General features: G+C 33.9%; 1 protein-coding gene across 2 annotated transcripts; it reads left to right on the top strand.

Annotated features, from left to right (window-relative positions):
• On the top strand, positions 1 to 27,176 carry msps (msps cytoskeleton-associated protein 5). 2 transcript variants are annotated; one of them, XM_089711303.1, is made up of 37 exons: positions 1 to 176; positions 1,019 to 1,251; positions 1,969 to 2,099; positions 2,380 to 2,624; positions 3,068 to 3,231; positions 3,878 to 4,116; positions 4,550 to 4,744; positions 5,003 to 5,183; positions 5,632 to 5,765; positions 6,120 to 6,249; positions 6,620 to 6,748; positions 7,086 to 7,293; positions 9,634 to 9,855; positions 10,146 to 10,383; positions 11,059 to 11,217; positions 11,612 to 11,831; positions 12,458 to 12,637; positions 13,190 to 13,359; positions 13,710 to 13,877; positions 14,288 to 14,408; positions 14,692 to 14,809; positions 15,234 to 15,471; positions 15,750 to 15,885; positions 16,176 to 16,369; positions 16,874 to 17,017; positions 17,546 to 17,637; positions 18,431 to 18,595; positions 19,285 to 19,417; positions 20,168 to 20,350; positions 21,073 to 21,260; positions 21,935 to 22,162; positions 22,543 to 22,666; positions 23,002 to 23,205; positions 23,664 to 23,817; positions 24,176 to 24,240; positions 24,481 to 24,615; positions 24,966 to 27,176. In XM_089711303.1, exons 2-37 carry the CDS (start codon positions 1,050 to 1,052, stop codon positions 25,059 to 25,061), a joined length of 6,033 nt encoding a protein of 2,010 aa, XP_089567429.1. In that variant the 5' UTR covers positions 1 to 176; positions 1,019 to 1,049; the 3' UTR covers positions 25,062 to 27,176. The 2 variants fall into 2 exon arrangements, with proteins under 2 accessions (XP_089567429.1, XP_089567428.1); XM_089711302.1 differs by having other exon boundaries at positions 18,419 to 18,595.
• Positions 27,177 to 27,639: the final 463 nt, after the last annotated feature.

Raw genomic sequence — 27,639 nt, 5'->3', positions numbered from 1 at the left:
CGTCCATTTTCTATCAATTTGCAAACTTAAAAAAAAACGACGTCGAAAAGAATTTCTTTTGTCGGTTGACTTATTAAATTTTCCCATTTAAAACGATGTGAAATATTGCATGTAGAGTCTTATTCGTATTTTTTCTTAGTTTTAAAACATAACCGGACATAACTCACAGAATAACGGTAAGTTAAGGCTTTCAAGACATTTTGTTTGTATTATTAAAATAGTGGATAGAAAGTAACCGTTGTCGGGCGGTTGTTACACTATTTAGTTGCTCTAGATTCACATCTGGCTATAAATGAACCGTTTAGTAATTTAGTTATGTCTGTAAGGTTCCAGCTGCGCTTTAGCTGCAATGTTGTCTACAAGACGAGCATCGTTAACGCGTTGAATCATCACTTATCCGTTTCTACTGCATCTCATATTCTTCAAATAAATTTATGTGCCAACGGTTTATGCGATATCGTTCTGCATTCTACTGTATTTAAATGTATATATATGCATCATCTGCAATATGTAGAAAGCGTAACAATTTTCAGATAATTTTGTAACACGCGAGACAATACGATTGGAAATAATTACTCATTGTATTTCGTGTTCTGAGTATGAGTTATTCATTTTAACTTGATATGATATTTTATTTTTCAAAAATGCAATTCCTCTGCATTAAAACAGCTGCAGTCCTTGACCTTGGAAGGGAAGCAACAAAAGGTCATTCTGCATGCAGTAAACAAATTGTATTCATGGCAAACAACATCCATTTAAAGTCTACAGTTCAGCTTCCTTTAAACCCTTATTTGATTTTAATACATTTATATCATCTGTATAATTTAAGACCAAGAAACATGAAATAAACAAAACAGTCCCAAAAAAAAAATAATTAACAAACATAATATGTCTCAGAAAGTATAGCTCTTTATAGTATCATTTATCTATTTTGTTCTGATTCATAAAAAAAATAAAAACTGCATTCAATAAATAATCATTAGTGAACAAATATTTATTTCAATATTTTAATTGGCAGTTATAAGTTAAGTTGAAGACACAACATCAAAATGGAAGATGAAAATGAATTTAAAAAGTTACCAACAGAAGAGAAATGTGTACACAAGTTATGGAAGGCTCGTGTGGCTGGTTACGAAGAAGCCATCAAGTTATTTAATCAAATTGACGATGAGAAGTCACCGGAATGGAATAAATACCTGGGGCTTGTCAAAAAGTTTGTAATTGACAGTAATGCTGTGGCGCAGGAAAAAGGTTTGTTATTTATAAAGGATTCCATATCAAACTGCACAAATACATAAATATAATTGGTTAGGAGGCAACATTGTTTTACCATAAATGGCTATAACAGTAAACCATAATATTTACTATTACATCTACTGAACTTAATTAAAATTAAATACTTTTTATAACCACATTTTATAAACAAGTCTTCTCAATTTATTGTTTGCAATGTTCTCATATAAATTAGGCATAATCTTTAAGAAGTAATGAATCTCAATTAAAGACTAATAAAGAGTAATTAGTTATTGTTTAGCCGTATTGTCTGCGAGTTGATACACTTCCTGCTATTACCAATTATACTTTAAGGAGAACAATAACCTTATGACCCCAGTTCTCATATATTTTATCAAAAAGTGATTCAACCCACATATATACGCCTAACTATTAATCCATATATAGAACACTTTCTTATATGGTCATTATTAAAATTTATTGTTGCTCATATTGTTATTTAGAAATGAAGTCACCATGCCTATAGGAAATTTATGCTTTCATAAGTTATTTATATATAATTATACTGAATTGATAGTGGAAATGTAAACTTATTTGTTATGACTGGCAAAACATAATGAAACAAAATAATGGGAATGCCATAATTTTTTTTTTAAATAGTGTTGTCTTATTGAAATTTACAACTTAATCTTGTAATATAAGTTCCAATGATGTTAAAATGTAATATTCTTATAGGTCTTGAAGCAGCATTGGTATTTGTGGAAAATTGTGGGCATGCAGGAAAGACGACAGGGGAAGTTATGTCAGGCATTGTGGCCAAGTGCATCGCAGCTCCTAGAACTAAGACTAAAGATCTTGCCCTACAGGTATAAATTAAGAAATAATTAATTACCTTGCTTACTGTTATTAATATTTCTTGCATATGAAAAATAATTATAGTTATTTATTTTCATAATACATATTTATACATTTCAGGACATTTTTCATACGCTCTTTGCTTGTGTTATGAAAAAAGAATAAGGCATTTCATATATCATAACACAATACATTTTATATATTTTTAATACTATTTGCTGCTATTTTAACATCAAGATTGTATCATTCATCAATCAAGTTGTAATATTGTTATAAATTTTACTCTTTTAGATCACACTAATGTACATAGAAATAGAGAAACATGAAGTTGTTGAGGAAGAACTTTTAAAAGGCATGGAACAGAAGAACCCTAAAGTGGTGGCAGCATGTGTTGCAGCATTGAACACAGCACTTAAACAGTTTGGCAACAAAGTTATAGCAATCAAACCAATGGTGAAGAAAATACCAATACTGCTAGCAGATAGAGACAAGACTGTAAGAGATGAAATGAAGGCGCTGGTTGTTGAAATGCACAGGTAAATTATTGGTGAAATAATATGTACTGTTTTAATTTTATTAAGTTCCTAACTTCAATGTCTTTTTAGGAAATTTTTTTAAATTAATAGAGTGCAACTGAGATTTCTATTGTTTTGTTTTTTCAATTAAAATCTTTTTTAATTACAAGTTTAGTTTAAATATTGTGCATATATCAGCAAAGCAACATGTAAGGTCACTATTAAAAATTTGCTTTAGGGCCGATTTTTCAATGATTGGATAAAACTTATTCATCGAATAATGTATAAAACTACCATTTTTAAAAACGATTTCTAATTAGCCCGTATTTAACAGTTTACGTGACATTTTAATATTATTGTGAAATACTTAATTGGACAGATAAGTTTTATCCAAGCATTAGAAAAATCGGCCCTTAAAAAAGTTAAATAAAGAATTTGAATCAATACATTTATTACATTTTCAGATGGATCGGTGGAGCAATAGAGCCGCACATAGCCTCCTTACAAGCGGTGGTACAACAGGAGCTACGAGATGCCTTCGCGGGCAGCGGTGGAGCTCAGCCCACGAGGTACTTGAGATCTCAGCAGAACAGGGTTAGGGATACGCCCGCTGCTGATGCTACTGATGGTGAGATTTGTTGTTTATGGTAGTTTTGGTTTAATATTGAATTATTATTATTGAAGTGAAACTTCTTTATCGGGGTTGGACAAAAATTTAGTATAACATTTTTGCGTTACGCCGTATGCGTGACATTTTTGCGTTACGACATACTCGTGACATTTTTAAGGTCATAAAGAAGTTTCACTTCTTACGTGTGTACACGCATACATTTTTTTTTATTATTAGCCTTTGTTCAGACTTTACACATGTATGTAATTAATAATTATATACTTATGCTAGGTTTGATCCATTTTTGCGTGTCCGTTTACCAGTTGGCAAAGGCCTCCTCCAATCTCTTCCATTCGGGTCTTTCTATGGCCATGCCTAATATTGAATAGGCAGAACAAATTAATCCTCAAAAATAAACATTGTATATGTAATGACTCTTTTGCTGTTTATATATTTGGCAATGAATAAATTTAACATGATTAGTGAATGGAAAACTAGATAATTTTGTATATTGTTAACCATACCAATATTTTAAACTGTTTACAAAAGAGTTGAAAGTCACAGTGACTGAAAATTATTGACTTATTTTGTTACTTACAAATAAATTAGCCTTAAAATGAAAATACTATTTATTTATTTTTTTTATCTATCGCTTATACAATAGGTGCCGCGGAAGATGACGACGCAGAAATAGGGAACGGTGATTCCGGTGAAATGGACCCTTACGATTTATTAGACCCCGTGGAAATATTATCTAAATTACCGAAAGACTTTTACGACAAACTCGAAAATAAGAAATGGCAGGAAAGAAAAGAGGCTCTAGATGCTTTGGAAAATCTTTTGAAAAATGCTCCTAAGTTGGAACCCGGTGATTATGCTGATCTAGTCAGAGCTTTGAAAAAGGTAAGATAACAATTTACATTAAATTGCAATATGAAATAGAAAACGAAACATTAATTTATTCAGTTATGATATATATCTATCGTCATATGAATGTTTATCCTTGAGTGGCGATAAATAATAAATTAATAAATATTAAAAAAAATTGTAACTCAATAATGTAGTTTATCTACTTTCTCAATTAACTAATTTTCAACAAATATGCCATTGATTATGGGATTGATTAGTGTCATCTCTGTGTTTGACTACCAAAATAATATTACCTACATTGTTTTATAATTTTTGAAGTGAAACTTCTTTATCGGGGGTGGACAAAAATTTAGTGTAACATTTTTGCGTTACGCCGTACGCGTGACATTTTTAAGGTCACTTCTTACATGTGTACTCTAGTACACGCATCCATTTTTTCTGTACTAAGTAATAATTTATTTCCCAGGTGATATCAAAAGACACAAACGTAATGCTAGTAGCGCTCGGCACTCGACTAATGGGCATGGTGGCAAGTGGCCTTCGCTCTAAGTTCCAACCATATGCCGTGTCGTGTATACAGGCTTGTTTGGAGAAATTTAAAGAGAAAAAACCCAATGTGGTGACTGCTTTGAGGGATTGTATCGATGCTATTTATCCGTCGGTGAGTTTTTGCAAAAATTTTTGTGTTTTGAATTGTTACTGTTTTTATGTAATCTGAAATAGAGATAGACTGAACTGAATTGAACTGAACGTGTATTTAACGTCAACTCAATGCATATACAGTTTCAGTTGTAGATTGTCTGATGTCCATTTACTATTGAAAATATATAAAAAAAATGTACTTAACTAATGATTCTTTAACATTTTTAGTATATCGTTAAAAAAATATAAATTAATTTGAGGTATTTTCTTTGTACAGACTAACTTAGAAGCGATAATGGAAGACATGTTAGCGGCTTTCGATAACAAGAACCCGTCAATTAAAGCGGAAAGCGCTACGTTCCTAGCTCGCTCGCTGTGCGTCACACAACCCGCGGCGTTCAACAAGAAACTCGTTAAAGCGTATGTGGCCAGCTTGCTGAAGCTGCTTGAAAGTGCTGGTAAGTGCTATTTGTTTGTTTTAATAAGAACAAGTCAATAAAAGCGGAAAGCGCTACGTTCCTAGCTCGCTCGCTGTGCGTCACACAACCCGCGGCGTTTAACAAGAAGCTTGTTAAAGCTTATGTGGCCATCTTGCTGAAGCTGCTTGAAAGTGCTGGTAAGTGCTATTTGTTTGATTTATTTAATAAGAACCCGTCAATAAAGGCGGAAAGCATGTTCCTTACTCACTTGTTTAATACTAGATAGCTATCTTATATAGGATATGCAGCAGTGTTAATAGTGTTTCATATGAAAAATAACTTACAGTCAGTTTCCCTGTCAATGTTTAAAAAAATAATAATGAAATAATGGCAAAGATATTCCTTACTAGACCAGACTATTTCTGGGGGTTAACTTGTTGATAAACATATAACAACACAGAAATTCAAGTGATATTTTTTTATCTAGATCCAATAGTAAGAGACGCAGCGTCCGAAGCACTCGGCACGGCCACGAAACTCGTTGGTGAAAAGAACATAGCGCCACACATTGGTAAATTGGACAATTTGAAGGAGCAGAAGATTAAGGAGTTTGCAGATAAGGTATGTGAAAGGTTACAATTATAAAGCGCCGTTATATTTTTCAATAACCATATAATTTCAAAGTAGCTGGACTAGACTGGTCTCTAATTTTTTTTAAATATCCATACATCTAAATTCTAATTGCCGAGTAGGTATATAAATATGTTTCATGTTTATTGGAATAAATAAAATATCAATATTTCTTTTTCATAAATGAAATAATCATATCCAAAAAAGATAATGTTTTATGACAGAATAATCACTTGATGTCAAGTTGCGAAAGCATGCCCATATTATTATTATTATAACTATATCAGTGCATATATTTGCTCCCGAATAAAATCCATTGTACTTTAATTTGCATTTTTCTAATAGGCTGAAATCAAAGTAAAGATATCAGCTCCAAAGAAAGAAGCTAAGCCAAAAGCGGCACCGACTGGTAAAGGAGATGCTAAGCCCAGTGCGGGATCGGCACAACCTAAACCTGTGAAAAGGCCACCTTCAGGTATGATTTATATTGAATTTAATGAGTTTTTTGTTTGGTAGTTGTCTATTTAATAGTTAATTGAACTTTTATTGGTACTGTCTTGTTACATTTTGCACGTTATTTAAGTTATAGAGACATTTTTATTGCCTGCTGAAAAGTTTCTGATATCACATTTATCACTTTTATGTATGTTTTCATACAATATTTCTAATTTTAACTGACAGATAAGCTAATCAGAATTTATCAAGAAGTTGTGAAATTGGTTATAAATATTTAAAATTTTATCTATCTATCCCTATTCCCTTACTCCTGAATTCATGGTTGATAAAAAATTTGCCTTTTTCTATTAAATTTTCGGGCTTTTATATATTTTTTATTTGTTACACAGCCAAGAAACCAACAGTGACAAAGAAAGCGGTGGGCAAAGTGCAACAGAGTCCGCCTAGAGAGCAAGAGTTGTCGCCCGAGGAGGTGGACGCTAAAGCCGAGGTTTTGTTCCCGCCTGATGTAATAAACGGTGAGATAATTTTATATTAAGTATATTTGTTTTATTGATGTGATATGTTTAAAGTTATTGTTAAGAAACACTCATTGTGAATCCTTTTGTTGTTTTTTAAACTAAATACTTTCGATGTCCTATTGAAAAGTTATTTGTGAACAGTAATTCCATGCTGAAAAATTTCTAAAAGAAAATATAAATTGATCAAAAAATGATTGATTGATTGATTCCTGTATCCTGTTTTCAAAATTCCCGGTTTGAGTAATTTGAACAAGTATTATTGATATTCAATAAAAATATTTGCAACATTGAATTTTAATTTTAACTCAAAGTTATTTCCCATTTTTAAATTCAGGCCTCGTAGATGGCAATTGGAAGAATCGTCTAGCGGCTGTACAATCATTCCACTCAACCGTACAAGGTCTAACCACGGAAGACACAAATGCGCAAGTGTTATATCGAGTGCTGAATAAGAAGCCAGGTCTTAAAGATACCAATGTGCAAGTGTTGAAGGCCAGGTTGGAGGCCTGCAAGTATATTACGGAGAACTTCCCTATTTCTACGTAAGTTTCGTATATCAACTATATATTAGTTAGCATTTTTATTGAAAATATGTCAATAATTTAAAATCTATGTGCAAATATATAAATTCTTCTTTCCTTCTAAGCTTATAATGAGTTTGTTAAAAATTATGCTTCGTTTTATTGTGTGAATAACTGTGTCCCTTCGTCCAGCATACTCACCACAACTCACCATGGAATCCTGATATTTCATGAATGTCAAAAAACTGTTCTGAAATAGTGCTAAATAGTGCCCAAAGGAAAAAAATAGTGCTCTTGTACTTGCGAAGTTATAGCCATAGTTCGATGAGTATGCTGGACGAAGGTTTCGCCCAGCATACTCACCTCCGTCCGGAGAATCTGTATACGCTTCAAACATAATTCATACTTCAAAAAATAGTTCCCTAATAGTGCCAAACGGTGCCCAAAAAGAAAAAACAGTGCTCGAATAACTTCGGAGTTACAGGCTTCGTTCAGTGAGTATGCTGGGCGTAGGTTCTACGCCCAGCATACTCACCTCAGTGCGCGAATATCGAACGAGCTATAGGAACAATTTACGTCTCAAAAAATTGTGCTTGAAATAGTGCCCAATATCAGTCCAATTTTTGCTTGACTTTTGACCTAGAAAACCATTAAATTTGATTGTAAACTTCTACATACATTACATTGAGTACAGTCGAATACAATATTATTAACTTTCTTTCTAACAATTTTTGTCTTGTGTAAATTATTTGTTTTGTAATATTGTCTATGTAAGGGAGTATTTACTTTAGAATCGCAATATTATTAATTACACATTATTTTAATAATACTTTATAATAATATGATTAAGCCTTCGCGCGTCGCATGGGACCCCGGTAGCTAGGAACAATGATTTTATATATTTGTCTAGATCACGGCGCTTGAAGGATTAAGATATCAAATGAAGTAAATCATGCATGAAAAATAAAGTTGCTGTTATTAATGCTTACATTACAACTGACAAAATTATTCAAAATAATCATTTTCCGGATCAAGGACGGTACCACAACGTTTACGGAATTGACCTGTATTCCTCATGTGATAAAGTTCAATATAGTGTGGCAGTAATGGATGCACCTACGGTCAATAGGTATGGGGCTTACGACGCGCGGCGCCCGCGACGCTAAACATTTTTTTATATGTATATTATATACAACATTAAAACTACAATTTTTTCTATTTACATTGATTATATTATGAATGTTAACAAAAGCTGTGAACTAGTTAACTAGAATTCTGATTACTTTGGCCCTTTAAATAGTAATAAATAACGTAAGTAATTAAAAATGTTTTTTATTGCTAAACCTTTCATTGATGAAACTATTGGAAAGAGTTTTAAAAATTTGTATAACTATGTCACAGTACTAGTTTTGACTGGTTATAAGTTTTGCCTGCAACATATATACAAAAAGAAACTGTATAATTTCCTTTTTACAATTTTTCAAGATATTAATTTTATTGGCTGCAAATGACTTTTTTTATTCAGACAAACACACAATGCAATGAAGTAATAGACTTCATTTACGCTTAAAGTTTCATTCATTTATTATTATTTATAAAATATATAATAATGCATTTAATCGAAAGTTTTTGACATGTGAGAAAATACCATAATTATTTCCAATAACATGAAGTCTACAATTAGAAAGTTTAATATTTTTGTCCAAAAACATGTGTCGACGACTGTACCCCATTTTACGTTAGTATGTAGAAGTTTACATTAAAATTTAATGGTTTTCTAAGTCAAAAGTCAAGCAAAAATTGGACTGATATTGGGCACTATTTCAAGTACAATTTTTTGAGACGTAAATTATACCTATAGCTCGTTCGATATTCGCGCACTGAGGTGAGTATGCTGGGCGTAGAACCTACGCCCAGCATACTCACTGAACGAAGCCTATAACTCCGAAGTTATTCGAGCACTGTTTTTTCTTTTTGGGCACCGTTTGGCACTATTTGGGAACTATTTTTTGAAGTATGAATTATGTTTGAAGCGTATACAGATTCTCCGGACGGAGGTGAGTATGCTGGGCGAAACCTTCGTCCAGCATACTCATCGAACTATGGCTATAACTTCGCAAGTACAAGAGCACTATTTTTTTCCTTTGGGCACTATTTAGCACTATTTCAGAACAGTTTTTTGACATTCATGAAATATCAGGATTCCATGGTGAGTTGTGGTGAGTATGCTGGACGAAGGGACACGAATAACTGAATCCATTCGTGATACTGTTTTCTCTGAAATATTTTCTTATTCTGTTTCTGAACAGTAATTAAAGCAATTAAGAACATTTTTATATCACGTATTCTAACTACTCACAGGACGGCAGCAGACTTCGTGCTCCACGACGTTGTGAACAAGCTTGGTGAAGCATCCTGCTCGGCCATAGCATCAGACTGTCTAACCTCTCTAGCCGAAGGTTGTGGGTTGGAACACGTGGTGACCGAGGGGCTCGGCTTCGCTATGGACTCGCAGAAGAACCCCAAGGTGCAGTCGGAGATGTTCAACTGGATGACTAGCTCGATAAAGGAGTTTGGATTCTCGTAAGTTGTTTGGTAACTATGAAAACTAGTGAAGCTCGAATAAGTGTTTAAACAGTATTTAAAATTTGTGTAATATAATGTTAGAGACTAGATAAATATTGTCTCGTATGTTAAGTAACAGCAATATTTTATGTTTTATCATACTTATTGTGTTACAACTTGATTATGTATTTTTTTTACAATAAAATAGGTGTTTGTTTTGCCACTAAACAAAAAAACTTAAGAAAGTTAACATTGAACTTTGCCATATTAATTGTTCCACTTAATAATCTTGTTTCTATTAATTACAGAATGAACATCAAATCAATAATAGCGCACAGCAAGAAGGCTCTATCCGCCACGAATCCAAACGTCCGCACATCAACTATTAACTTCCTCGGTGTGCTGTCTCTATACACTGGTCCGTCATTACTCAACCACTTTGATAGCGAGAAACCGGCCACCAAACAGCTGATCAGTTTGGAAATTGATAAATACGCTAATAGCACACCACCCACGCCTACACGACAATTGGGACGTGTTAGTAAGGTAATTATTATGATACTGTTGCAATAGTATGAAATTACGTGTTAAAATTGTTATTTGTTATTGCCTTGTTAAATGTTATATGAATAGTTGCATGAGCTATTAAATTTGTTTAATGTTGTATAGGCGCTTAATTAATCCGTCAGTCCTCGGATCACAGACACAATAGAAAATCTATTGTGTCTCGGCCCGATCGGGCCGCTCGGTGGTCAATGGGTTATGAGCCTAGGCTATCAGTGAAATGGCAAATTTTAAACAGCTGTTTGAGTTTTCATTTCATATACTAACTAGCATGTAACCTTGTATGTGTTTTCTCAAAAGCAATGTTTTTCCCATTTTTGCGTAATTTATCATGTTCAAACAGACTTCATCTCTACAGCATGAATATACATAACTGATACCATGATTCGATTCAACTGACCAGTTGGCTTAGTTGGTGACCCTGCCTTCCAAGCCAGAGTTAGTGGGTTCGATTCCCACCCCAGGTAAATATTTTTGTGACGAACATAGATGTTTGCTCTGTATCTGGGTGTTAATTATCGATATAAATATAAATTTAAATATTATATTTGTATGTTTATCAGCCATCTGGTTTTCATAACACAAGCGAAAGCTTTGTATGAGATCAGATTGTGCCGTGTGTGAAAATTGTCCTGAAATATTTATGATTGTTTCCAGTCCGCAAGCAAAGGCTCGGTGGGTGATGAACTGGAGGACGTGTACGAGGACGCAGCGGATGATGAGCCGCCGGTGGTGGAGGACACGCGGCCGCGCACCGACATCGCGCCGCTCATCACCGATGCGCTCGTGGGCGAGATGAACGATAAGAACTGGAAGGTATGTGTTATAGAGACTACAAGTTAGCAAGCAAAGCTCGGTGGGTGATGAGCCGCCGGTGAAGAACTGGAATGTATAAAAAATATGGTTTAATAATGGAATATAAAAAAGGGATTGTATTTGAGTTGATAATTTCTCTGTTCTATCCATTTTTCCTCTTGTAGTACAAAAAAAAGACTGATGATTCAAGTAATGTATAAAAATGTTCATCCAAATGTATAAAATTGATAAAAAGTAAAAAGCTAAAATTCAATCGACTTTCATTGCGAATTTTTAACATTGAATAACAATCTTCAATAAAAATGTATGTATGTATTTTAAAGCATACTTTATTTTTCCCCCATTATAAATAGTATTGTTTCACTTTTCTAGACATATTTCATTTACATTTCAGGTCCGAAACGAAGCGCTAGACAAGTTAAAAGCGATAATTCTAAACTCGGCTCCAATCAAACCAACACTAGGAGAACTGCCAGCGGCCCTAGCGGCTAGACTGCTAGACTCTAACTCTAAGCTTGCGCAGAGTGCGCTACAGATTTGTGAAGTGATCGCCACGTCTATGGGGCCTAAGTGTAAGCAGCACGTGCGGACTTTCTTCCCGGGATTCTTTCAAGGTAAATTTTTGTAGATACTGTTGTTTATAATATTGAGAGTGCATATGAAGGTTGTTCATTGTGCATTACTTTAATTTCTATCTTTTGGCCGAAGTAATCTATCTTTCTTTTTGGTGTGCCTAGTAATAACTGATGGTCTGCTTCGAAAGAAGACTAATTTAACGAATATTTGTTTGAATTTGATTCGTATGACAAGGTAGATAAATAATTATTAGGTCATAATGTCCAACATTCTTGTTTGTATCTTTTACACCTTATGCCTACACCTCAGCTAATTTTATTACATTATATTAGGTGTGCTAACAAGTAATCATTGCATTATTATTTTCTTGTTATAAATAACATGGTGAAGAATATGAAACATGCTATATATTTGAGCGTACTCCTAAAAAAAGTGAAGGTTGCATCCTGTAAACATTATTCGCTAACCAGTGCTTGTGTGTTATTGTACATACACACACAGACACACACTTATATCCGCTATACATTACCAACTAACCATGCTCATCCGCCCACAGCGTTCGGCGACACCAAGCAATAGACACGCGCAGAAGTTTTTGCGTGTCATTGTACACATATCTTTATACAGTATACATTACCAACTAACTGCTACACGTGTTACACAGCGTTCGGCGACAGCAAGCAGTGGATACGCAGCGCGGCGGTGGCGTGCGTGGAGGCGTGGTGCCGCGAGGCGGGCGCGGCGGCGGCGCTGGACGGCGAGATGGTGCACGACGCGCTGCGCAGCGGCTCGCCCGTGCTGCGCGCCGCGCTCTTCGCCTGGCTCGCGGACAAGCTGCCCCACAGTGAGTGCCGGGGGATTTGAATTTCGAACATTTTTAAATGTTTTTTTTTTGGAGTGGAATTACCGCGTTGTTCGTTTTTTTTATTTGTTGGTGTTGGGAAGTGGCCAGTTTGCTTTGTTTCAAGTTGGATAACTTGGTATACTGAGAAAAATAGGCAGCTATTATTTTGATATTTAGCAACATTGTGAAACTATAAAAGAGAGCGTGTAAGCGGAGCACACGTGTAAGAAGTGAAACTTTTTTGTCAAGATTCAAACATACATAAAACGTCGCCTTACTCCATGACGTGACCTTGGAATTGTAGTCTCAACGCGCCTGAAGAAGAAGTGAAACTTCAAAAATTAAATATGAAATATTAATTTAATTTAAATTTGCAATTGACTGTAGCTCCTCTTCAATCCGACTATTGCTAAATCTTTTTCTAGCTAAACAACAAAATAATTATTTGCATAAATCTAGTATTAAATTCAATGCCTCGTCCTAATTAAAATTCAAATTGAGCAGTTATTACCTACCATTATTTATTAATTTTAACACTATTATTATCCCCAGTACCACCCCGCTCGTTCCCGCGCGAGGAGCTCTCAGTGTGCGTGGCTTTACTATACGCGGGTGTGGAAGATAGGTCGGCTGATGTAAGAAAAGCGGCAGCTGATTGTGTGCTGCCGTTTATGCTGCACCTCGGTTACGAGCCTATGCACAAACAGCTGGATAAACTTAAGGTAATTTGTGTAACAAGAAACGTTTATTTATAGATTTTGTTTCGAAGAGAAGAATCTTCAAAATAAAGAAAAAAAAAATTAACGACACAATAAAGCAGAAGAAAACGCTTGAGTAAAATTGTGTAATGAACAAGTAGTGTAATAACTCAGGCCCCGGAATCACAGGCACAATAGAAAATCTATTGTGTCGTGGACCGATTGGGCCATTCGGGGCTCAATGGGTTAATGCATCTCAATGAAAAAAAAATACATATGGTGTAGATTTATAGCAGTATATAAGCCATTATGCTTTCTACATGTATTATTTATTGTTCTTGCCTATTTTAACCGTCATATTTCTATTTCTATAGCCAGGATCGAAATCAGTAGTATTAGCAGTACTAGATAAGGCTCGACCTAACCTACCGGTACAGCCACTACCCGCAAAAGCGAAAGGAAAAGAAGAACCGAGGGGGGTTAAATCCGCGGGAGCTATGAAAAAGGAAGCTGAAAAGAAAGGAGTCGCTGTTAAGGCTAAGGTATTATTTTTTGGTTTTATACAGCCAGGGTTAAAATGAATAGTAATAGCGCGAGCGGTGGTAGAAAAATCTCGACCCAATCTACCATATTTAATATAAAAATTGTTTTTCTTTGGGATAAATTGATAAGTCAACAAAGTTATATGATTTACTAGCTGTGCTTGTAGGTTTCAGCTGCGAAGCCGTAAATCTTAAATCAAATATTTGTATAGTTCATGTGTTATTCTAATGTGTGACATATATTGCTGTAAAGTTTCATTCAAATCCGTTACATAGTTTTTCCGCGAAAAAGCAACAAACAAACATCCTCAGAAACATTCGCATTTATAATATTAGTATGATTATATATTAAATGCCTTCAATTACTTATAAAATACCTTTCATAATATTTTAAATATAACGTAATATAGGGACCAGCGAAACCAGCGTCAGCAAGCAGTCGTGGTAAAAAAGAAGACGAAGATTGTACGCCACTACTGCCTAACAATAATGCCAAGAATCAGCGTATTGTTGATGATCAAAAGCTAAAGGGTATGTGAAAATATTATGAAACAAGTAATGGTTATTTGCTTAAAATAACATTTATTTAGTTTATGAAGAATAGAGCTCAATTTATAACCATTAAATACTAGTAAAGTGAGTATAGTTAGTTGCCTTGACAATTTTATGCTACAAACTAACTTGTATTGCATTGTAAGTTTAAAAAATGTCAGTAACGTATTTTTTAATTTAAATATGACTCTCAAAATTTAAACTATCCCCATAAATTAATTAGCCAACATATTATTATTTATTTTAACGGTATTTATTTCAGTTTTAAAATGGAATTTCACAACGCCACGAGAGGAGTTCTTTGACTTACTAAAGGATCAAATGAATAGTGCTGGCATGAACAAGCAACTTATCGCTAATATGTTCCACAGTGATTTTAGGTAAGATAACATTTATATGTATTTTTTTTACTCTGTTTATAAAGATTGATATTTTTACTAGATATAATTATGATTATTTTCCATAGTGAAAATACCAAATCCAATCGTTATAGGTGACACTTCGTCAACCACATCATAAATGCAAATATTTGAACTTATTACAATTGTGCAAAATATTTTTTTCTTGCCATCAGTTAGCTCACAGTAATTTCAATACATTGAAGACATATATCTACATAAACATAACCCTATTTCTTACCATTACTCATTTTATTACTATTTTTTTATATGTGCAAATCAGTCAGATTCATTTATTTTTGAACCACCTAAAATCGGTGTACAATACTTACCACATAGGTCTTTTGTAATAAGGTTGATACCTTATTACAATCGATAATATATGCAATATTCTTGTTCCACAAAGGTATCACTTAAAAGCCATAGAAGCGCTATCCGAAGATTTACACGAAAATGGTCAAGCATTAACAGCAAACTTGGATTTAGTACTCAAATGGTTAACATTACGGTTCTTTGACACTAACCCATCGGTCATACTAAAGGGATTGGAGTATTTGAGCCAAGTGTTTCAGTACTTGATTGATAGTGATTATACCATGGCTGAGTATGAAGCGAACTGCTTTATACCGTATTTGGTGTTGAAGGTATGTTGTTTTTAGTATGGTAACAAATTTTAGTGCGATATTTTATTATACATAAATTATATAAAACAAATTGAGTCGTTTACTTGAGTTATTTGTAGGAATTTATAGATAATTGGTCTATAAAATGAATATACAAAAAAAAACTTGTAAATCATTTCACTTTTTCTGTAGTGTTGGAATAAATATTATGTAAACCTCGGTAATTAAAAATTCTGAAATCTTTTCAACTTATTTTAACGGGCTATATTAATAAAATATTTTTCGCACTATTTTCACAGGTGGGTGATCCTAAAGACACAGTGAGGAATGGCGTCAAGGCTCTGTTCAGACAAATTTGCGTGGTTTACTCTGTTACAAAACTGTTTGGATATTTGATGGAAGGACTGAAGTCAAAGAATGCGAGACAAAGAGCTGGTAAGTTGAATTTATTGATTTATTTTAATATATTGCTTCTGGTATTAAATAACTTATGTTTATTTTTGTTGTTTATAAAATGTTTTTCGTTAGCCTTGCATACATCTTCTATTTTAGATGTTATACATATAAGCTGAATAACAACTTTCTGTTACATTTGTGTTATATTATTTTTATTAATTATTAGGGATTAGGGATTGAAACAAATAGTTGGCTTATAGTCTTTTGACCATATCTGTTTAAACATATAATTCTATTCCTTTCCATAATCAATTTTTTTAATCACCCAGAGTGTCTCGAATGCATCAACCACCTGCTCGAGACATACGGGTCAACAGTAATGTCGGGCGGTGGTGGCGCATCGTTGCGCGACATTGCGCGACTAATCGGCGATAGAGATAACGCGGTGCGATCCGCAGCCCTCAACTGTGTTGCCAGCGCGTACTTCCTGGACGGCGAAAAGGTGTACAAGAGTATTGGGCAGGTGAGTGTTGCCAGCAGAAAAATATAGTAATCTAGTGCATTGGGGGAATTTGGGATGAGGGGCAATTTCAGAAGATTGTGAATACCACTTCAGAGCATCGCTTTATCGTAAGGGCTTGAAGATATATAGGTTTGATATTATTAGCATACATACATATTTGCTTAATCTATCACTAGTTACGTATTAATTAAACTTATACATATTTACCCCGTGGCCGGAATTACCCCAGTGCACCTTAGTTGATATTGCCAGTTGTGCGTAAATTTAGGTCGATGGATTGATGTTGCCAGTTTAATGTCGTTTTTGGGTGTATGTTTATATGAAATGTAGGTAAATGACAAAACGAAAAATAAACAAGCACAAAAAACCAATTTTTCTTTCAATATGAGGTATATTTTTGTAAAATTTTAAGTATACCACATATCACATACATATTCAATACAAATGTTTAATATAAATTAAAACTTAAAACAGTACTGAAACTTAATTCAACAAATTTTGCAGATATCAGACAAAGATCTATCTCTACTAGAAGAGCGTATAAAACGCGCGACGAAAACACGCAGTGCGGAAGCGAGACGCTCTATGGTGGTCCCTCTCTCGGCGAGTGGAAAGCCCATAATATTACAACAACAACAGATGCCTGAGGTAATTTTTATGTTAATTACTTCGTATGCAAAACATTCAAATATCCGTAAATAAATTATATATATTAAAAATTGTATGAATAAGAATACCATCAAATATTTATTTTTTTGTAATTAGTAAAGTAAGCCAAAATTTGTTATGATTTTATCGTATGGAAATTAGACAGGCGCTTACTGTTATCATATCAATAATAATTATAAATGAATAACATTGATAAAATTTACATTCACACCGTCTTATCGCACATGCTAATCATATTATCAATACACTATAATTTCTTATTATCACAAATAAATGTAATCTCCACATTTTTAAAATCATTCGATACAAATAGTTGTCAAATTACGTGTTAAACAAACACCGTAGAGATGTAACTCGCGTATATAACTACGTGCGTAAATCTTATTTGTACTCGCACGATTTTTTCATTATGAACTCGAGTTATGACATAACAATTATTGTCAACTCTAGTAAAATATGATATATTATTAGTAGTATAATAAAACGTATGTGATGGTGGACTCTCAGGAAAACGAGCGTGTGATCACAGTGGAGACGACGCCGGGCGTGGACTATGAAGAGGAGGAACCGGATGAACCGCCTCCGCCGCCGGTGCAACAGTGAGTTGATGCTTGTGTAGAATAATCTTGTGTTTGTCTTATTTTATTTTGACACAGATTTGTGTGAGATCAAGTTGTGAATTTTTTCTATAACATGTTATAGTTTATGTATAATTGAAAAAAGTTTAGTAATACAGTTTTATAGATGCTTCCACTTAAAGTATAAGAAATAGAAACAATTTTAGTACTTGCTGTATACAGGGTGTCCCACTTTCGGTATACTAAGCGCAAAGGGACTTGTAGTTTTGCATACTTTGAGTACGTAAAAAATAATTATAAAATTCCAGACGCATTTTTTTTTAAATAGAGGAATTCTTAAAATTCCATGTGTACACCCCCAACAAGCAAACCGCCCAACTTTGCCACCCGCATGTGAGCTATCGTTTAAGATTATGTTTTCATAGACAAAATACTCACATTAGCGAAGCGGTATATGCCGGCTGCGCGAAGCTAGAGACGAATACATGGATTTTAAGGAAAAATTTAGCAAAAAATTTTTCGCGTAATTTTGTTATTTAAGTATTTTTTATGTGATCAGTGTATGCAAAACTACAAGTCCCTTCGCGCTTAGTATACCGAAAGCGGGACACCCTGTATAAACAAATTCTTTAAATATTTTTTTTTTATTGCATAGTAATTTTTTTTTATTTGAAATCCGTGAAAAAGTTATATCAAAAATCATTTATATATTATGTACATTTTCTAATCTAACTTTACAAAAATATATCGGGCGGTCGTGTAAACATCATTGTAACGTAATGTGTAATGTCCACAACTAAAGCGCGGTGTCCAGGGAACAAGAGGTGCGCACGGTGACGGGTCCGTTCGGGCTGGACCCCGAGCTGATCGCGCGGCTGGACGCCGCCGTGCCGGTGGTGCGCCGCCCCAACCTGCCCGACCTCGACCTCAAGTTCTTAGATGAGCCCGTGCGTGCGCTGTCCGCTCCGCACAGACCGAGGTATGCATGTACATACATACATACGTAACGCACGAACTCACACAAACTCAAACTCTAACATTTATTTATTCAATTAGACTTCTTTTAGAAGCACTTTCGAATCGTCGTTACATATTTTAACATTTACCACCGATTCGGAAAGCAGTATCTATGGCAACCGGCAAGAAATTCCATAGTTGCTCTTTTTAAAATCTTGTCAATATTACAATTTAATTTTACATAATATGTAACTTATATCTAACTACATAATATATCATAATATGACAAAGAACTGTCCTGTGGTTCTTACGGGACAACCGCCCATGGATTTTCATCTTCTATGTATTCGTTAATGCTGTAACAGGTTGTCTGAACTAATACATTTTTTACATAAGTTTTAAATTTAGCACTTCTAAACACCTTCACACTACACTAAGCTAGTGCCTAGTACATCACACCATCACATTATACCGCTACTTAACAAGCGCTATATCGCCACATCCTACTGCTACACCGCACTGCATCATCACACTATTACATCGCAATGTATTACCTTCCTACACTATACGCTATCATATTATTATTACTACTGAATATAAACAACTATACTTTCGCACAATCTCATATTCGGATTGAGACATATTTTGTCCGAAATAGTATTAATGAAATTAATTTTGTTAGAGTGCTTTCTAATAATAATTTTATTCCAGTTCAATGGTGGCGCTATCCCCGCCCCGCGCAACGGCGCCGCACCCTTTAGTGTCGGCGCAACCAGTGCCCGCCTCTGTGGACGACTCGCAGCTAGCTGACACCATACACTCTATAGCTAGTCCTGATTTGAATGTGAGTGCTATTTTAGTAATAAATATAATACTTTCTCGATGTTTTATGCTTGGTTAGAGTTGTGTATAGAAAATAGTTTAACCGTTATAGGTTACCGAAAAATTTCATTTAAAAAAAAATTTAAAACTAATAAGTTTGTATAGAAATGTGGACTTTATTATTTTTCTTATTATATAGGTAGATTAGTTCATTTGAGAGAGGCTTGTTTTTTTATATGTTGTGTTTTTTAATAATAGAACATGTTGTGTGGTCATTGGAAATTTTAGAACTTTTTGAAGTGAAACTTCTTTATCGGGGTTGGAAAAAAATTTAGTGTAACATTTTTTCGTTACGCGTGATATTTTTCCGTTACGCGCCATCTTTTTCTTATCCCTACCACGCGTGATTCGCCGTATTTCTGTAAAGTTGCATATATTAAATTATTTTTTGAAAAATAAGGTCATAAAGAAGTTTTATTTCTTACGTGTACACTAGTACACGCACACATTTTTGTTTATATGAAAGCATGTATGACTTTATGTTTATATTGAAGTGAAACTTCTTTATCGGGGTTGGACAAAAATGTAGTGTAACATTTTTGCGTTACGCCCTACGCGTGACATTTTTGTGTTACGCCGTACGCGTGACATTTTTGCGTTACGCCATACTCGTGACATTTTTAAGGTCATAAAGAAGTTTCACTTCTTACGTGTGTACTTTAGTACACGCATACATTTTTTTATATAATTAAAATGTTTGTTTGTCCACCAGGCGGCGATCCGTGCGCTGTCCCTGATATCCGGCGCGCTAGTGTCCGGTCGGGGCGCAGCACTAGCGGCGCACGAGGCGCGGCTGGTGGCGGCGGTGGCGGCGCAGCTGCGGCGCCTGCGCACCGCGCCGCCCGACGCGAGCGCGCTGCCCGCCTACAAGTACCTCGCCGGCGCGCTCACCACGGTGCGTGCACACACACACATACACATACAGACACACACACACACATATGCACATACAGACGGATGGACGAGACAATAGTTTAACGATACACCGGGTTACGGTCACACAACTATAATAATGGCGTACTGTACACACACACACACAGAGAGATAGTTGCACGAGATAATAGTTTAACAAGACACCGTGATATGGCACACATAACTATAAAAAATAAAAAAAGTTAAATAATATGTGTGTACGTTGCAATTCTATAAGGTGGAGAAATTTGACGTCTCTTTTCGCGGCTTGTATAATATGCAATAGCATTTTCAAGATACATCGGGCAAAAACACCAGTTATAACTATATGATATGTGTCGCCGTTTAACTAATATCAATAACTAGCTGCGCTCCGCGATTTCACCCGCAGTGCTACGCTTATAGCGTGATGATATATAGCCTGTAGCCTTCCTCGATAAATGGGCTATCAAACAACGAAAGAATTTTTCAAGTTCAACCAGTAGTTCTTGAGATTAGCGCGTTCAAATAAACAAACAAACTTCAGCTTTATAATATTATATTATATACATATATATAGTATGCATCCTCACGAATAATATACTTTCGATATCAATTTCAAGTTTTTTGATATCGGCAATATTTACGGAATAGTCGTCTGAGCACACTTAACGATTACACCCGGTATATGCCTGTTGCAGTTTAACGTGTAATGTAACATTACAGTTCTACGAGACAGCCGGTTGCGGCGGCTCCGTAGGCGAAGCAGCATTGCGCGCGCTGGTGGGCGAGCTGCTGCTGCTGCTCGGCGCTGCTCCGGCCCGGCCCGCGCCCGACGCCGAGCGGCTCGTGCGCATACTGAACAACGTGTGCGTGCGTGTGCTCGAGCACTCGCCCAGGACGCCGTTGCTATGGTAACTGTACATGCTTCACTGGTGGCTTTACATCTTAGCTTGTTCATTTTTTTTTTTTTTATAAATAGTTACAGTAACAGATTGCAGAACAATACCTTATATCTAGCTCTTACATAATATTATGTAATACATATAAATTCCACAACCTAATTAATACCGTACACAGCTTTGAACCAAAAAAGAAAAACCGTTTACATTATGACCATGTTTTTTTGCCAGGAACAAACACAAACCAAGAACAAAAAAATTCTAACAGAGAGAGAAAAAAAAAATCACTATTTAAAATACAAAAAAAAAAATACGTTGTTACAGCAATTTATAAACATTACTTCTAAAAACATCCATTTTGCGTTTAGTATGGAGAAACTTACTTTAATATTACTGGTATGTTATATACTTGTAGTTAGTATACATTTCAACTTAAAAGTATGGGCGTAGTCAAATGGGAGTGTTAATTTTGGAAAATTATTGATTAGAATTTTAAAAATATTGATTTTAAATTACATAGTAATAAATACTAATGTTCATGAAAATTCTACGTTCGTCACATTCCTCCTTTTTAATATGAATACATTTTACATTCTTTTTTACATTCACTTATTATGTGCTATGGCTCCACCCAATAGAGTATTATAATATTTTAAATAACCAAACATTTTTTTTTCATTTCACAGCGCAATAGTTTCTCTCCTACACGACTCGATAGTTGAATCCGACCCAGCCTACCCCAGATATCAAGATCTACTGCTCAAATGTTTCTGGAAAACTCTTAAAATGATATCTTCATGGGAAGTCAATTCGATAGACTATGACGCAGTACTGTACAAGATACACTTGTTCTATAAGGCATATCCGAATAGCTATTGGAAGAAGAATCCGGAAATTAGTGATACGCCGTACAGGTAAGATTTATTTATTTATTTTCTATTATATCTTTGTCCTTTTCTAACAAACTGCATATGTAACTTGTTTCCTTTTGACACAAAATATAAAAAAGGCTTATGTTTCTTGCTAAAATATTTATTTGAAGTCTTTTGGTTTTTGAATATATTTTTTGAAATATATACAGTTGTTTTTGAGTTTATTTGTTACATACCAAAATTACAAATCTTGCCACTTTAAAATATTAGTGTAGTTCTATGTCACAATGCTTGTGTCTAATGTTTAATGTTTTAGTTGTTCTGTTTGAGATTCCCAAACACTGTTATATCCCTATTTAATCAAAAGGAATATTTCTTATTTTATTTGACACTAACAATGTATTATTATTATACGTCCATAGGACGGTAAAAACCCTAGTGCACACTCTTGTGAAGATGAAAGGCGCGTCCATCACCAATCATCTCACACAGATACCAGATGTTAACGAGTCCGACCTGTATCCATATTTGCACAAAGTTTTGAAGGTATGTTTTTTAAAATGAATACTGTCGAAATTGATTTTATTTTCTGTAAAGAAAATGAGGGCAATTAATCAAAAATTGTCTGAAGTAAATTTCTGCCTACGCGTCTATTGGGCAGAGTTTCTAATGAGCGTATGCAAAGATTTTTGAACATTACTACAACGAAATAAGATGTTAATTCGGATTAATGTTTTAATATTTCGCCTTTTTATGAATGTACGTCGGTACGTCAAAGAATGAATACAGAAAAGTTATTTTAGATTTCATTTCATAAATATTCAACTTATATTCTATTGGTAAATTCAAGAAATAAATAATAAGTAATACATTCATTTCAGCAACTAAAATTAGACGAGAAAAAAGACGCACCTCCAGACAATATGAACGGCAGCCTTCAAAGCCTGGGAATGGGTGTAACGAACACTGCCCTTACTTCTGGCAGACTACCACGGGCATTGCATGAAGAATTAGCGCTTATTCTGAAAAGGATCGGCTCTAAGGAACATAATAGGGAGGCGCTTGCGCAGCTGTATGATTTGAGGGTGAGTTTGTGTGTATTGTGATTGGTTTATGAAATTATGGTGCATATTGTATTGTTTTGAATTGTGGATAACTTGTGCTAGGCACAGTTAGTTTAGTTATCTAAACTAAAGCAACCTAAACTAGGTTGCTTTACTTTTAGATAACCATATTTATTCATATATAGGGCATAGTTAAGTGTGTTTAATTCATTCGTTGGTTCAATTAGTACTGGAATAATCTTTATTATATCTTCTTTTTAAAATTTTGCTTCTTTAGCACTTGTCTACTTCATAAGACAATATAATATGTACATTTCGCTTCGTTTTGCATTCATTCATATTTCTATGTTATGTTACTTTCTAAGTGTTCTACGAAAGATTTTTATAATATAAAAAATGCCACATTTGGGGTACACTAATTTTGATGATTTTGTCATGTTATCAAACAGTACAGATAATATTATTATTATTTCCCACAGGAGCGTCACCCGGAAGTAGATATCTGGACGTTCATGGCGGGCTCGTCTTTCTATTTCCGCAACTATGTCGAGTGCGGTCTACGAGAGGTGGCCGAGCAGCGTAAAATGCGGGCACACCCTGTATACAAGCCGGATATTAAGGCGGAGCATATCGGTATGATATTTTGTGACTACCCGCAATTATATTTGTTTAAGGGCCGATTTTTCAATGCTAGATAAAACTTATCCGTCCAATAAAGTATTACACGATTTTATTATGTCACGTAAACTGTCAAATACGGGCAATTAGAATACGTTTTTAAAATGGTAGTTTTATACATTATTCGACGAATAAGTTTTATCCAAGCATTGAAAAATCGGCCCTAAATTTTATGATTTGATAACTACTTCTAACTTCCGAATTATAAAATGTATTCTCGGATTGCTAACGAACGGAATGTACAAATTGATGATTTAAAACTTATACGTTTATAATATGAGTTGGACTTATTATAAGGTTTCTATATTTTCAGATGTTAGTAACGAAAACGATGAAAAATCACACGTCGACTTCTTAGAGAGATTGCGAGCTTTGCAGGTAACAACTAATAACTTAACAACTAAATTCAAATATTTAACTTACTATATACTCACTATTAGCATTTAATATTATCGTAGTTATTATATTGATATTAATTATAATGCTCTACTACTTGGTAGAGATATTTTTTTAATTTTAATGTTTACAAATCAACGAGATCTAGATCCATTTATTTCTTTTAAGTAAAAAAATCAGTGAATATTAATATAAACATTTCAACTTTATCATTACTATCAGGTAAAAGCTGGTCTCAAAATGGATTCAAACCCATCGTCTCAACCCAGAACACCGGTGAACGACAATCGAGCGCTTACAGACTCCATCAATGACAACACCTTGCCAAGAACTCATAGTATTGATCCACAATTAGAGGTAAAATTATTAAGTTTATTCATTTATTGTATAAAATATAAATAAAATAATGTTTATAAATAGCTTGTGTAAAAGTAAAGATATTGAGAATTACGAGTGTACATACAATTTTGATGTAAAATAAAAGTAAACCGACGGACTTTGAACAAGGTATTCCATTCAAAGTCAGCTGTATCACTATAATACATTTTCAAAAAAAGTCAAAATCAACTTTTTCTTACAATTTGATTGCAAAACAATACTTAAAAAATGAAGAAATAAAAAATTATAAATAACAAAGGCACGATTAACAATTCAAAAGAACTAATTAGAAAATTAATTTGTATGAATAAATTTGAATTTATTTCCAGCTACATTCAACACAGTCGGTATCACAAAAGAACGAAGCGGCTGTAGATGCTCTACGACTCAAACTGCAACAAATCAAAAGCTCGTCCAAGAGATAGGCATTCATCTTTACCACACGGCAACTATTTGTATACTTATGTGCAGAATACGTTTATATTATGTCGAATAGACTGCGACATGACAAATTGTGTCGATTTACGTTTTATTTCGTCTAAAATCTGGCTGACTATCAGGACATTATGGAAATATTAATCATGTGTGACTTATAACTCTTATAAGTCTAGGTCAGGCTATATTAGGGTCATATTAAAAAGTCATGAGATCTTTTCTGTCTATAAGTTCATGCTTTAAAGGAGAATCGACACAACATAATGTATTCGCAGTATTATTGTCAGTCTATTTGTCTATCAACGTACGCACGACTCTATTGAGCTATCTATGCACGAATTTTATCATTCCCGTCATAATATTGTATAACACAATTTTAATTATTAATTTGCGTATATTTAAATTTTTTTCATTAACAATTTCTTTGATTTTTTTGCGAAAATATGTAAACGAAGCGTGTTATTCCTTTTTTTTTTGTAACTCAAGTCTTCATAACGCAAAAGAAAAATTAAGGTTGCGCAAAAGAAAATTTTAAATTAAGGTTGCTTCTTTTTCAGGTTTGGAACCATTACTATAGCATTATTCCAAGCTTTTTAGTTCCTAACGCTATAATATGACGTCCATTAACCCCTTAGTATATCATGACAATATAAATGTCCTTGCAGGGTAAGTGGGGTTGAAATTATTAAGGGTTACTGTGGCATTCGTGTTTGAGGAATTTCCGCAATGTGTTGTTTTTCATGACTCCACCGTTTTTTAATATGCTTTTGATTGCAATCATGTTATATATAGTTTTTGATGATCAAAATAGTTCATGGCTTGTCATTATGAAAGTTGAAAATATATGAAAATGTCGTAAAGCATATTTAAAAAGTGGAGTCATTTTCACTCGTTTTTGCACGTGTGTCTTAATCCCTTTGCCCCATGTTTGATATTATGTATGTTTCGATGTAGGTAATGTGTAATTGAAACTAGTGGAAGTCGTATAAACATTGAAATGTGAAAAAAAAAATCATGTAACATTACCATGTAGAGAATAGTACATTAATTATAAATGATAATCCATGTAGTGATGTAGTGTGAATTGTCTTATTTTTGTATAATGTCAATGTAGTCTTCAATGTATTGAAAACTTCGATTGACATGTTGTAATTTATGTTTAATTTTAGTTATTTTCTCAAACGTTACTGTCAAACTGATTATAAGGCAATGAATTTGTGATTTAGAGTTTAAGAGCGGCTGTATGGACAAAATTATAAAAAGTCAACCAATCAAATATATAACATTTACTGTATTGGGAATATAAATGTTAAAAAGTGCTTATTGAGCTTGAATGTTCCTTTGGCAGTGGAACAAAATGTCCATACACATTTATCCATGACTTCAAGCAGTTTGATAGTAACTCTCTTTATATCCTATGTTGGACTGTCGAACGATTATAAGACTGGTATCGAGGCATCATTTCGAGGAATACTCATATGTTCTTGTTTTTAAGTAGCAGTCATCCAGTAGGTTTGTTAGTAAACTTTGTAGCTGCGATGAGGCATTTTCCATTTATTTCTAACCCATCCATCGCCCATTAACCGAACAAAACATTCCTACATTGGCTTACACACTCAGTATGAAAACAACCGTGCAATTAATTGTTTTAGTATGAGCGTACACCTACCACTGTGTTTCCAAGTTTATGTTGGCAGTTATGACATACATTTACGGTTTTTAAAATTTTATATAATATGAATTATTTAATGTTTCGATATGACATGTTCTTGTTTGTCAGAAAAGTTACGAGTGTTTGAAATTATTAATCTTTGACTGATTTTTCGCTATTTTATTGTCGATAATGTTAGTGTTGTATTTGATTTTGAAATAGTTTACAGTTCTTTATGTTAACAATTGAGAAATTGGTATTGTTTATCCTTTTCATTAAGGCCTAATGTTAATCATGAAAATGCTTTCAAATTTCCTAAACATCCATATTTAGGCAAGTCTAAAAGAAAATAATAACAGAGCAATTATTATTATTGTATTATGAAATAGCCTAGAATAGAAAGTAATGGTTCAATAGAATATCAACGATTAGTAAAGAAAAGAAATGAGATATACTTAAAATAAATTCAGAGCCATATATTTGTAACATTGTGCATTTCATTAAAACAGAATCTGTGAAATTAAAAAATATTAGCACGTGTTTATTTTTAATAACATAATATTTTGCATTGATGTCATAAGTAAGCGCTTTTTTACGAACCTACTAAATAATAATTGTGAGCATTTATTTATTTTATGTAAATTAATAAATCATGATGTAATATTAATAAAGTTCATACAACACTTATTTTGTTGTTTTATTTATTTATTTTTTTATAAAAGAAGCCAATTATATTTATTTAAAAATATTTACCATATCGAATATTGATTATTGCATTCAATGTTTATTTTCGGTAAAGGTAAACCAGAATCTGATGGCAATTAGGTAAATCAAAATTTTGAGTGTGCAACCCTAGGGAAAATGGACTGAACGATCTTGATACTGCTTATTTTTTATTTTGTCCTCGATATCATTAC

This window comes from Colias philodice, chromosome 26 (assembly GCF_061535455.1).
Source record: "Colias philodice isolate Cphi_HAF_F1 chromosome 26, ilColPhil1 Martin Lab GWU primary, whole genome shotgun sequence".
Lineage (NCBI taxonomy): Eukaryota > Metazoa > Arthropoda > Insecta > Lepidoptera > Pieridae > Colias > Colias philodice.
Note: the sequence above shows the minus strand (reverse complement) of the source record. Positions and strands in the feature narration are given on the sequence as shown.

Coding starts and splice junctions, on each gene's coding strand:
- msps (XM_089711302.1), top strand. CDS start 1,050: ATGGAAGATGAAAATGAATTTAAAAAGTTACCAACAGAAGAGAAATGT. Junction 15,472..15,749: donor TACCGTATTTGGTGTTGAAG/GTATGTTGTTTT, acceptor CTATTTTCACAG/GTGGGTGATCCTAAAGACAC. Junction 17,638..18,418: donor CCTCCGCCGCCGGTGCAACA/GTGAGTTGATGC, acceptor CCACAACTAAAG/CGCGGTGTCCAGGGAACAAG.